At 44.7% G+C, this 13,485-nt stretch overlaps 1 protein-coding gene across 3 annotated transcripts in view; it reads right to left on the minus strand.

The window, feature by feature from the left end:
- Positions 1–619: 619 nt before the first annotated feature.
- LOC139566125 (carbohydrate sulfotransferase 11) overlaps positions 620–13,485 on the minus strand; it is a 91,359-nt gene continuing 78,493 nt past the window's right edge. For all 3 annotated transcript variants that reach the window (XM_071387064.1, XM_071387065.1, XM_071387066.1), the window contains exons 3-4: positions 7,454–7,683; positions 620–5,668 (exon numbers count right to left, since the gene is read on the minus strand). In XM_071387064.1, the coding sequence (XP_071243165.1) occupies positions 5,044–5,668; positions 7,454–7,683 (855 nt within the window). In that variant the 3' untranslated portion in view covers positions 620–5,043. The remainder of the gene's footprint in view (positions 5,669–7,453; positions 7,684–13,485) is intronic.

Here is a 13,485-nt window from a genome sequence, read left to right on the forward strand (position 1 = left end):
TGTTAAAGAGCCACTGGCTCTCCAGGTAACGATCTCACCTCTAGTACACAGGGTTGTAGGTTCAATCCCAGGCTCAGCTCTTGAGTGTAGTTGCGTTGACACTCAGTAATGGTTGGAAGGCTGGTAGATATCATGAGGTAAATACCTGGGGTTGCCTCTCCTGCAAAAAGCATCAGTCATGGATAAAATCTAACTGTCCACTTTTATTACTCCGCATAACAGCAGCTACCACACATGACCAGTGAACCACACATGACAGCTGGTACGTTATACGTACCACATGAATATACTTCCATCATGGAGCACAAGAATGTCTCAGGAGTAACCATGGTAACCCGGGAAATTGTTTTGGCAGACCGGCATGTGCAGGCTTTTCACAAACAAAACAGATGGCATGTGTTGTAATGCCAAGCTTGGAATCATCAGGTGGCATGGGTTGACGAGACGATATCCATGCCAACCAGAAAATACCCATGAAACCACTGGGCAGTGAGTGATAATGTGACAAATGTCTGTGTGTGATTAGCGTTTGATATATAGAATTTGGTGTGTTTGTTGTGTCTGTGTTCGCACACTTGCTTGTCTGCAGAGTAAAGAAAAAAACAGTAGTCCGGGCATCTGGGTTTGAGTTTGAGGCGTTTTATTGTGAAAACATCAGACAGAATGAACCAGAATGAACACTGCTGGGGGAATCACAACTCCTCTCCCACTACCTGCAGTCAATATATTCAATTATTCATGTTTCTGGTGAGAGGGCCTTGACGATGAACCAACAGTCTGTCCCGTGAGAAAAGTCCAGGTGTGTTGCCATGGAGACCACCAGGAGGAATGTTATGTGTAGTCGTTGGTGAATGACTAAATAAATACAACGTAGCCTGTTTGAGTTCCTGGAGTTACTCTAAGGCAGAGCAGGTACAATACAGTACAGCGCGACCTCCAATATATATGTATATATATACACACACACACAGCTCAGACACACACTCGTTGGTACAGCACATAGTGACCTCTCCGACACAAGCCGGCCGATGACATGGTATCTAACAGCAGAGTAGCCAGCCTAGACTGTCAACAACATTGGTTTAAGTGAACACACCTCAACACACACTCTCACCATCTGGCAACGGATGAGAACACTGAAACCAGCACACAGAGATCTGAGGGTTGAAGTGTGGATTTGAAGGGTGTACGTACAACCTCTGAGCAACACAGAGCCACAGAAAACCATTCAGTATCTGAAGGCTTAGGAGAGGAGGGAAGATCTGAGCAGAGAAAGCATTTCTAAAACCCTCTATTTGCAAATCCTCTTGATGTGGTCACATGAGTCTACACGTGATCTGTGTTAGTGTGTGGGATGCTGTTTTACAACATTCATCTGACAGTTGATGAGGGAGAGTGTGTGTGTGGACTGACCAATCAGATGACAGTAAAGTGCTCCAATGAGAGGAATGAAAAGGCACAGATCATTTCAGCACCCATTGACTCTGTCTGTGGTGACCCTATAAAAAGGTACTGTCTGTGGTGACTGGAGTGCCCTGTGGTCATGTACTATAGGCTATGTAGGAGGCAACCATAGAATGGATTGGACAGAATCATTGAAATTAACAAAATGATCATGGTTCACTTCAACACACGTATGCTGCAGGTCATATCTAAGAAACTGTGTTCTATCTATATGTTATATTTCTATGAGGTCAATGAAAAGTGTGGAAGCTGCTGTGGAGTGTTGCTGACAGAGGAACATGGAAAACCATAATTAAGATAAGGAAAGAGCTCTATTACCATTCCAGGCTTTGGTTTCTGTGCAGTTGAGTGGGAGATCTGCTCTAACAACCTTCCAGTGATTTCAACAGTTGACAATATTTCGAACATTTCTGAAAAGCCTCATGGTCTGAGAGTTGGTACCAAAGGGCTAATTCGTAACAGCAGGAAACGTCATGGGGACCCTTTTATGTGTAACACAAAGGAAGTTCCATGGGCATTATGGGGAGGTTTTCACTGTTGCACAGAGATGGATTGGATAAGAATATCTCATAGACATAAAGATAAAAACATAATTCCCCCCCCAAAAACACTGACAGATAACTGCCCCATCCATGCTTATCTCTGGCTAGAACCCCCCCGGCCCCAGAGTGGATATGTTTACGAATGTGCAGAGGGGCGTGCACTTCCTGTGCTTCTGCATTTAGCAACACAGTAAATATGTAATTCAGTCCAACAATAGACGTCGTTCTACAACATAAATATACCCGTACACTCGTCAATAAATACTTACAGCACAGGAACACTAAATGGACATGTCAGAATTGGAATCAGGTGGATTTATAGGTAGAGTGAGCTAGGATATGGAATAAGAATGGAGAATATATATATTTTTTGAATCAGGTCAGAATTTCCACAGGGATCGTTAGGCTGGGCTTCTGTGGGATTTTAACAGCTCTGTTTGTATAAGAAGCCTGCCCTTTTCCTGTTGTGAGGGTAGAGATCACTGCCACTGTCCAAAAACCCACTTCTGTTTTTATATGGGGCCATTTTGAGAGAGAGGTTGGAGTAAAGAGGAGAGGACTCCATAACTGTTTGCAGAGTTGTGAAGCCTTTGCGTTAAGTGTCTCATTTTGGAGGTTAAATAGGCAGTTAGAGATAAGCTGAGTGTGTGGTGTTTTAAATGTGTCCATACCCAACCATCCCCCTCTCCCTCCGTACCTCACTTACCAACCCTCACTAGAGTACAGCTGCTGAGTAAGAGGCTGCGTGGCATCAACATCAGCGGGTGTGTGTGTGTGTGTGTGTGTGTGTGTGAGAGCTCAGAATGCTCCCATTGTTTCTGTAAGTGGATGGGGTCGGAGATGTAGGCCAAACCAATAGCCTTCCTCTTTATCAGAGGGCTATGTGAAGGGCCTTGTTCCTCCAAACCGTTTGCTAATTATAACGACACATACATGCAAACACACCACAACTGCCACCAATATTTTAGAAGCTATGACAAAATGAGGTGAGCCTGTCATTAGTCACCACGCCTGTCTAAACTAACGGTCAGAGGTACAGATGAATATAGTAGTGATCATTTCCTCTGTGCTGCTGTTACTTCTGCTCAGACCTAGCAACATAAAAATACACAACTTAAACGTCCCTCTCTCTTTGAAGCCTGAATGGAGGAAGAATGACAAAGGGGTGTAAAGAATAAAGAGGACTCCCTCCCTCCCAGCTTGGCTAATTAGGTGGCCTTCTCTCTCCCTCCGTCGCCCACTCCTGCACTGTGTATACGACTCTCTGTGATCCCATAGACTACACAGAGTAATGATTACACCGCACTTTCACCTGAGGAGGGCGGACACGAACCTGACTTTCACCGCCAGACTCAAAGGTAGACGGTTCTATTATCGATTATTATGAAGTCAACCACTGCTGTTGTTTCTGATTCTGAGCAGTAGTCTGCACTGTAGATATGTATGTAGAATACTTTTTTCATGCTATAGTTTGTTTTCAATCACAGGATTGTAAATGTTTTGTAAATTATTGTATGTACCGAAAAGTACTGATGAGTTGAGTTGACTGTCCCTTTCTGTCATTGGCAGTGTTCCAACCCTTTGGCACCAGACTCAGTTGACTAAGGGGGAGAGAGGGAATAACTCTAAATCCCATGGGATATCCCAGTTCTCACGCACAGAGAAACCAAAGCCATGGACCTAACTTTATTGTATTGTACGCCCTTCGGGAAAAAGGAAGACAATTAAAATGTTACCATTAACAGTGTACCGGAGGCAACTCAGGACAAAAAACATGAAAAACAAAACTCATAAAAACAATTTTATCTTTAAAAAAAATCTGCCAAGAAAAAAAATATTAAAATCTTCCTCTCTCTCATCCACCACACCCACCCCCGACAGTAAAAGTAATTTAAATTATATTTTTTATTGCTGCTCGCAGCATTGTCTTGGTTTTATTGTCTGATGAAAACATTGGTCGTCGTGGGGGGCATGGCCCGTAGGCAGGGTTATGGCCCTCCCTGGTTTTGGGGCGTGGTGTGGGCAGATTTATGAGATCATGTCCCTTAAACCCTTTCACAGCCACACGGGCCATCTCTTCTTCAGTTCCTCTCTGGGTCAGTGGGAGGCACCTAACACCTGTCAATCACTCCTTCTGACCACTTCCTGTGGCTCAAAGCCTCGAGGGTGCTCAGTGTCTTTCTAAAATGGCCGCCTTTTCAGATCCTGCTGTGGGAGTCTGAGGCCTCACCTGGCAAACCTCAGGATTCAGGAGTTCTTTTCACCTATGACGATGGCGATCCTGACAGCATAGCTACTACTTTAGAGCAGTTGGCTGTAAATTGTAGCTCCACTGTTTACGCCTGATGGTTCTAGAGGTTTTTAGAGCAAAATTCATAGCCAGCTATAATGAGGAGGGCTTGAGGTGGAGCCAAGAGCCAGTTTACTTATCAAATGTATAATTGGTGGGTGCTATCAAACACACCCAGGATACAGCACACTGAAGGACATGGGTGTGTTTTACAATTTGACGGAGTTTCGTTATTGTTCGTTATAAAATAAGCTCAGCTCCCATGATGCTTTGGGGCCAGAGCACGTGCATGCGAGGCCACCGTTTGCTGTGCAGATTCCAAAGCAGCCTAATTGGTCAAGAGTCCCACCTCATGTACATACAGAACACACATCGACCACTCTCCAGGAGTCCTGCTTCTCTCCTCTGTCCCCTCTTAGAAAACCTCTGACATCAGCTCCACCCGAACCCTGCATTCTGATGCTATAGGATCTCCACTTCCTCCTTTTTCACCTTCAGGACAATGCTGATTGGATAACCAAGAATCTTTCACGTCAAATCGGATCCAGCACCTTTCCTCAATCTCTGTCCCTCCCATTCACCTCAGTCCTTCCTGTTCACCCCCCAGAAACAGCTACGACAGTTTTTGAATAAAGCTTCCGCAAAAATATCTATTCTCTTCTTTCTCTGTTCTTTTTTTCTTCTCTTAATAAAAGTGGATCGTGCCCAGAGTCCCAGCTGGCTAGTCATGTCCTGGTCCTCTAGTCGTTAGTCCAGTCGCAGATAGCTTGGCGTGGAATAGTTGAACATGAGGAAGTCCAGTTTATACAGCTGGAAGAGCTGGCTGTGCTGCTGGGAGCTGATGTTGCTGAAGAACTGGGCCGTCATGCTGTCTGTGGTGCGGGTGGACTTGGCGTAGGTCGGGAAGCGCAGCGACTCGCCCACCCCCGCCAGCCGCAGAACGTAGTTGGCGTCTTCCTCCAGGGTTTCGTACTTGCCTACCAGGTCATAGTGGATGTGACAGGGGTGGCACAGCTGGTACACCGTCTGCCAGTGCTCGTTGAGTGGGCCGTCGCGTTGGGTGGCCGGGTCGACAAGATACTCGGCGAACTCCCGGAACTTGACGTCGGCGCCGCTGAGCAGCGCCTCCTGCGTGGCGTCCTTGCGGTAGCGGCGGACGATCTTGGTGCCGAAGCGGCGGTGGAAGGAGGAGTTGTACTTGAGGGTGAACTTGTTGCGGTAAGCGGAGACGAGCCTCTCGAAGGGCTCCCGGACGAACAGGAACTTGAGGTAGCTCTTGAGGCGGTGGTTGATCTCAGCGATGCTGTACTGGTTCAGATATTTCAGGTTGGACGGGACGTGGGCCTCGTTGGAAGGGATCTCCATAGGGTCACTGGGATGGAGAGAAATAAAGACCATGAGGAACAGAATAAAAACACAAACAATGAAAAGTATCTAAATTGTAGGAGTGGTAGTAATAGTAACAGCAGTTATAAACACGGAGTATACAAAACATTGAGAACACCTGATCTTTCCATGACAGACTGACCAGGTGAATCCAGGTGAAATCTATGATCCCTTGGTGATGTCACTTGTTAAACTCTTTGGGCTAGGGGGCAGTATTTTGACATCTGGATGAAAAGCGTGCCCAAAGTAAACTACCTGTTACTCAGGCCCAGAAGCTAGGGTATACATATAATTGGTAGATTTGGATAGAAAACACTAAAGTTTCTAAAACTGTTAAAATAATGTCTGTGAGTATAACAGAACTGATATGGCAGGCAAAAACCCGAGGTCAAACCATCCAGAAAAAAAAGGACTGAGCTACTGAGTTTCCAATGGCTGTCATGTTTAATATGAAGGGAAAACCTCCCAATTTGCAGTTCCTATGGCTTCCACTAGATGTCAGTCTTTAGAAAGAGTTTCAGGCTTGTTTTTGGAAAAATTAGCTAGATTTTGTAGTTTTTCTAAGTGGCTCCCATTTTGGCTGTAGTGTTTTCATGCGCGTGGATGAGAGCGCGTTCTTTGTTGTTTATCTCCGGTAAAGACAATAACGATTCTCCGTCTTAAATTGTATCGTTTATTTACGTATTAGGATACCTGAGGTTTGATTATAAACGTCGTTTGACTTGTTTGGAGAAGTTTATTGGTAACGTTTGTGATTCATTTTGTATGCATTTTGAAGGAGGGAAACCGGTGGATTATTGAATGAAGCGTGCCAGCTAAACTGAGTTTTTGGGGATGTAAAGAAGGACTTTATCGAACAAAAGGACCATTTGTGCTGTAGCTGGGACCTTTTGGAGTGCCATCAGAAGAAGATCTTCACAGGTAAGGCATTTATTTTATCGTTATTTCTGACTTTCGTGGCGCACCTGCCTGGTTGAACATTTTTTTTATGCTTTTGTGTGTGGGGCGCTGTCTTCAGATAATCGCATGGTGTGCTTTCGCCGTAAAGCCTTTTTGAAATCTGACACAGCGGCTGGATTAACAAGAAGTAAAACTTTTTTCTGATGTATGACACTTGTATTTTCATGAATGTTAAATATTACTATTTCTGTAATTTGAATTTCGCGCTCTGCAATTTCACCGGATGTTGTCGAGGTGGGTCGCTAATGGAACGCCTGCGCCAGAAAGGTTAAAGAAGGATTTCTAAGCCTTGAGACAATTGAGACATGGATTGTGTATGTGTGCCATCCAGAGGGTGAATGGGCAAGACAAAATATTTAAGTGCCTTTGAACGGAGTACGGTAGTAGATGCCAGGCGCACCGGTTTGTGTCAAGAACTGCAACGCTGCTGGGGTTTTCACGCTCAACAGTTACCCGTGTGTATCAAGAATGGTCCACCACCCAAAGGGCATCCAGTCAACTTGACACAACTGTGGGAAGCATTGGAGTCAACATGGGCCAGCATCCCTGTGGACCACTTTCGACACCTTGTAGAGTCCATGACCCAACGAACTGGCCAAAAGGGCTGGATGCAACTCAATATTAGGAAGGTGTTTTGTGTTCTGTGTGTAATTTTTTGTGACAGCGTAGTCGTATCAGTAGTAGTATTATAAATAAAACATTATCCACTATTCAGCTTTTTACATCTTTAATCGTTTATTTATTGTGTCCCTTTCAGAAAATGTGTCTTGCATGTTCTCAAATCTTAATAATAGTTTCCTGTGCTACTGACCTGTACTTGCCGCGTCCCGTGAGGACCATCATGACGCGTTTCCAGTTGCTGCAGGCCACCTTGGGGACATAGCAGTAGATGAGCTCATGCTCCTCATCCACCACCAGGTGTTTGAGGTCACCGGGGGTCAGGACCCGGCGCTTGCGGCTGGATGCACTGTGGGCCCGACATGACTCAGCTACATGGTCTCTCCTGGCCTGGTGGAGGATGGCGACACTGGAAAACTCAGACTGGGGGGGGAGAGAGAGAGAGGGAGAGAGAGATTAATCTTCTGGAATACAAATGATGATCTATGGGGAGCTGACTATTACAATATGCATAGTTCTCATTTCATTCAACAGTAGCTCTCTTGACCCACACATTAACATTTCAGAATGAAGAAGGATGGGGGAAGAAGGGAGGGAATAATGGAAAGGGGAGAGGAGGAAGTGAGGGATGGATGTTCTTGATCTAAAGAGCAGGAATGTTTTCTTAGAGCTGGTGATTATTTTTGTTTTGTACCCTGAATAACCCTTTCAGGGAATTCCCTTGTTTCCCCGGGGACTCTAAATCGATCAGACCGTGCCCTGAGTCGCTGCACATTCTCAGACGCACCCACGTGCACACACAGCACGACAGCCAGTCAGTGCCACAGCTGTATGCCATACCAGAGAGTAGAGAATAGGGCTAGGCCTTTGAGGAGGGTTGCTAAAATAACTCCTGTCTGGGACAACCTCCATGCTCTCAGCACTTAACCAAACTAAAAGCCTTGTGTTAGTACTTGAACCCCCCCCATTAACCATTTATCAAGTGACACGTATATACAGTATATGGCATCTGAGTAAACGTGAAGAAATTATGCTTGCACAACTAAATATAACTGTGTGACAGGTTCTGCCAGTTAAGATCAATTAGCCATTGAAGAGATCATGTGTATAGCACAGCAATGGGAAATATGATCAAACAAAAAGCTCAAAAGAGCAGACGCAGTGGGGTTATGATAGTTACACTTCATGTCACAGTCTATTACCCTTTAAGTAAAGCCCATTCCCTTTAAGAGGTAATCAGAGACTGATGGTCATGGGTGACAGAAACATCAACTCTGAGATATTACTACTACTGCTGTTATGGTCCCACGGGTGAAGTCTATTGTGCATCTAAAAATTGCATCATAATCCCTACATAGTGCACTACTTTTGACCAGGCCCTGGGCCCCAAAGTAGTGCACTATAGGAAATAGGGTGCCATTTCAGACACACTCTATGTCTTTATCTGAGTTCCTGTCCTAAACACAGGTATGGACAGGTACTGTACTGTGTGTTTACATTCTATAGTAGAGTAGTTGGAAGGCTGTGGTGGAGTTCCTTTGTATTCAGGAACCTTGGATGAAGACTGAGCTACAGCCATACACAGCAGAGAGACAGGACTGAGCTACAGCCATACACAGCAGAGAGACAGGACTGAGCTACAGCCATACACAGCAGAGAGACAGGACTGAGCTACAGCCATACACAGCAGAGAGACAGGACTGAGCTACAGCCATACACAGCAGAGAGACAGGACTGAGCTACAGCCATACACAGCAGAGAGACAGGACTGAGCTACAGCCATACACATCAGAGAGACAGGACTGAGCTACAGCCATACACATCAGAGAGACAGGACTGAGCTACAGCCATACACATCAGAGACAGGACTGCTAGTTTAACAAGGCATGCTAATCTCCCTCTGTCTTTCTACTGTATCTGTCTCTGTCATCTCTCTCCTCTCTCTCCACCATCTCCCTCTCTATCTCTCGACATGTCAACTTCACTTCTCCGCAAATTAGTTTGAGAGGCCCGAGAGACTGACTCAACAAACAAGTGATGCTAGATAATGAATGAGTCGGAGGGAAAAAAGTGACACCCTCCCCCTCATCTTTTTTCTCCCCCTTTTTTTCTTTGTCTTATCTCCACTACTCCATTGTTATGCCACATCACATCAAAGCTGACTGGGAGGGCGAGACACTGTGAATACCAGCTCTTTGTTACGTGGAATTTTCACTTTTGCTCCTCGCAGGGCTATAAAGGCCCTAGATCACACTGAGCAGAACTTCATGGAGTGAAAGAACATCTCTCTCAGTGGAGAACAAGTACTATAATTAACAGAGTGACAGAGAGAGAGAATCTTGGCATGTCTCCCCCTGCCCGTTGGATAGTTATCTTCCTGTCGTTTTATCTCCTCTCCTATCTGAGGAGCGAGGGAAGCTCTTATGTGGTGTTAATGATGGGAGGAGGAGATGGAGGTAGAAAAGGATATCAGAGATGTGTCTCTCCATAGAGACAGCCTACAGTGGTGGAAGTCAGAGCTCACAAGGCCCTAAGTGATTCTGCCCTGCTGTTCCTATGGGAGAACAGACACTATCCAAGTCTGTCTCTGAGCCTCAACCTACAGCAACATACTGTAGAGTAACAGCGCAGACATTCAGTCTGCATACCGGTAAGTACATGAGCACAGCGCTCTTCTCCTGCCTGTGTTAGAAAGAGTCCTCCTAGGTATCTGGATGAGCCATCGCTCTTTGACGGTCTCTCCCTCTCTGTAGTCGTGGTTTCTCAGACCCTTGTATCAGATCAGCACTTCCTCTGTAACTACAATAAAGTCCTCGTCGATTGAGATTCTGTGTGTGTGATGTCTGTAGTCTCCAACGTCATCTCTTGTTCCATTCCCTCAGGGCGCGCAGTCAATCAAAAACGCCAGCACGTCTGATAGTGTTCATAGTTCGCAGAGTAGTGCAACTGACACAAAACCCTCGAACCACATTAGAGTGTTCGTGTGTGTGCATGTGTGCTGTGTGTGTATGTGTACTGTGTGTGCATGTGTGCTGTGTGTGTATGCAGCAACATTTCCAGTTTGCTAAAATCAGTATGTCCCTCCCTGACTCCATAAGTGAATATGCTAATATTAAGTCAAGCCTGTCACATTTCCACACATCAAACTAGCCTTCGGTGATGAGCCAAGAGACTGTGTTTGTATTCACATAAGCGTTCTCTCCTGTATCTGCACTTTTGTTAGTGAAATGTGTGAGTAATAAGGAGCTATTAATATCTGCGTTTCCATGTTTCATTTCATAATTGACTTAACAGTCTTACTGAGGTTAAGTTGAAATATGCCCATGTTGAAATATGCGATAGCTCCTCTTCTGCACAGCGCAGCTATAATAAATAGCCCATTGCAGTTCTGCTGATGGTCGCAAACACTAACGACTAACTCTTTATAGGCACAGGTGAAGTACTAGAGGGGAGGGGAAGGAGAGACTAAAGGCTGGCGGCCTACATGAATACAGTACAACTTGATTCACTCTGTTTTAGAGCAAATGTAGGATATGTGCTATAGAGGGAGGGAGGGAGGGAGGGAGGGAGGGAGGGAGAAGACTAAGAGAAAGAGAGACAGGGACAGAGAGTGATAAAAAAAAGTATTAAAAAAGTGTAAAGGAAGCTATAAGATGTGCATCATTAACCCTGGTGAGCGGACTCTCCTGAGGAGGCAGCAGGAAGAGGAGAGCCAGAGGGCAGAAGGACCAGCATCCTCCTCTCTGGACTGGACTACTGTAATAAACCTGTACTACAGTAATGACAGGGACAGGAGACAGAAAGACAGACAGGTAGAGGGAAGGAAAGGAAAGAGGGAGAAGGACAGACAGGTAAAGGAGAAAGGGCAGACAGCCATAATTGTGGGCGGGACATCATCTGCATTCCAGTCTGAAATGGACAGAAACATCCAGCTGTAAATCCTGCTCCTGAACCTATACTACACCATACATCTGATGAAACTCTGAAATGGCTCCAACTTTGCAATTGTTCTACCTCTTCCATGTGTGTGTGTGTGTGTGTGTGTTTATAGGGCCCCATACTAAAACAGGCTCAATGTACTTCATCTTCTTCAGACCACGGGTGCTTCAACCCACCCACGCCTTATTCTCTACTCTATATGTCACAACAATTACATTCAACAAACTTGCCAGTGTGTACATACAACAACAAAAGAGCACCATTATGTACTAACTTATTTTTATTCAGACATTTGCAACAAAAATAAATAATCATAACATTTAAAACTATATAAATATAAAAATATATACAAAAATAAGACTCATAAATATGAAAAAGTAGTAACAAAGACAAATAGAAACAAATGTGTTGATTTGGCACTCAAGCATCAATACATTACCCATCCCCCAACACTGTCAACCAAGAGTCAAGACTACATTACCCATCCCCCAACACTGTCAACCAAGAGTGAAGACTACATTACCCATCCCCCAACACTGTCAACAAAGAGTCAATACGAAACCAGTTCACCTTGGTGGTGTGCAGACTGGTTTTATATTATTCTTAACGATTTCACACAAACCAGAAAAACAAACATGTCTGTGAAACTATATATTCACAGTATTATGACTGAATTGTGGTTTGTTTGGTAGCATTTTGTAGTGTGACTGGTTTAACTAATTGCATTAGTACTGTACAAAGTTAGAGGTGCTCCCCCTACCTCGGGCTTTCAGTGGGGAGACCTGAGGTCAACCTACCCCCGCCCCCCTCCCCATCTCATACTTCTTAGTGGGAGACCTTCCCAGGCAGTAGCCTACCTAGCTCACAAACTAGAATCAGTGCGCCCACTCCGACAAGGTTCATTGACCCACACTCCCACACTGTGACATGATATCAAATAGGCGATAGAAAACCGATCGCGCAAAATGTCACCATTCCGATTTTTTTTTGTGCAGGCGCCCCAGGCCGCCCCCGGCAAGATGCCACCCTGGGCGGCTGCCCATGTTGCCTGTACCTAAATCCACCACTGCACCTTACTGCACCTCCATTTCAATCAGCTACAGTATACAACACCAAAAGAAAGATACACAGTAAGCTCTTGGCATCCTATACATTAGCCTACAGAGAACACACAGGAGAACATATATAGTACCCCTGCCGTGCACCTCTGTCATAACGATAGACTCACCCAACCCTTACAGGCCCTAATCCATTACAAGAGAGAGAAGTTTGTTACATAACAGACAGGATCATGTTATTGACCAGGACCTGGCTGAGTCACGTCTGGATGGAAGTGTAGGTCTACTGACATCAAACTCCTTCAGTCAGAGTGTGTGTGTGTTTTCACCTATTCTCTCATAATCCACAGCTAAGAAGCCCCTTGAGACTATTACATTTAATCTCACACAATAATACAACAATCTAGTTTTGCGACATTGCCAAGGGTGAAAAGAGCAGAAAATAGAAAACTATTTATTTTCCGACCCAGCCGAGGAACTGCACAGCTGGCAAAGGCATTGTCTGAATTCCATTTTCAATTTTCTCATGCTCTTCTCCTAAATTGCATTTCAAAGCAACTGGGATAAACACGTCAGCATGCTACAAGCTGTACATTTCCGTGTGTGTGTGTGAGAGAGAGAAAGAGTTGCTCTCCGTCTCTCCGCACTGGTCTACAACCAGCGATGTAGTGCAGCCGGAGTGCGGGGGGGACGGACACTCCCTCACTCTTTTCAATTTGACAATACACGGAGCGGGTAAAACCTTTTCTGAAAAATGTATTCTGAACAATTGTAAATTAATTTAATTTAATTACGACTAAAATGTCATGAAAAACAAGATAATGACAAACCAAATAAAGATTTATTTCATGTCTTCTCTGTGAGATTTTGATGGTTAGGATGGTTAGCTGAAGCTGAAAAGTCATAAAAGAAAATGTCATGTGCCAAAACTCAGAGCGCACCACTAGGCAGGATTTATGCTTTAATTGAAACAAGAAAGGCTAAGTGTGATAACACCATCTGTTCTAATTCACTCAAAAAACAGTGATTCAAGAAGATCTATATTCATATTCCCATGAAACTCATTGAGATCCATCAAATGGCTGACTTGGAGATGCAGTTTGGACGTTTCACCGGTTAAATGACTGACAATGATGGTGGCTTATTTTGACTTCAGGTAGCCTATTCCTAATTATATGTTTGAGGGTATTAAAAATGGAACATTGTCTTGAGGAAATATGAGTGGGCA

The sequence above is a fragment of the Salvelinus alpinus genome, chromosome 37, assembly GCF_045679555.1.
Source record: "Salvelinus alpinus chromosome 37, SLU_Salpinus.1, whole genome shotgun sequence".
Lineage (NCBI taxonomy): Eukaryota > Metazoa > Chordata > Actinopteri > Salmoniformes > Salmonidae > Salvelinus > Salvelinus alpinus.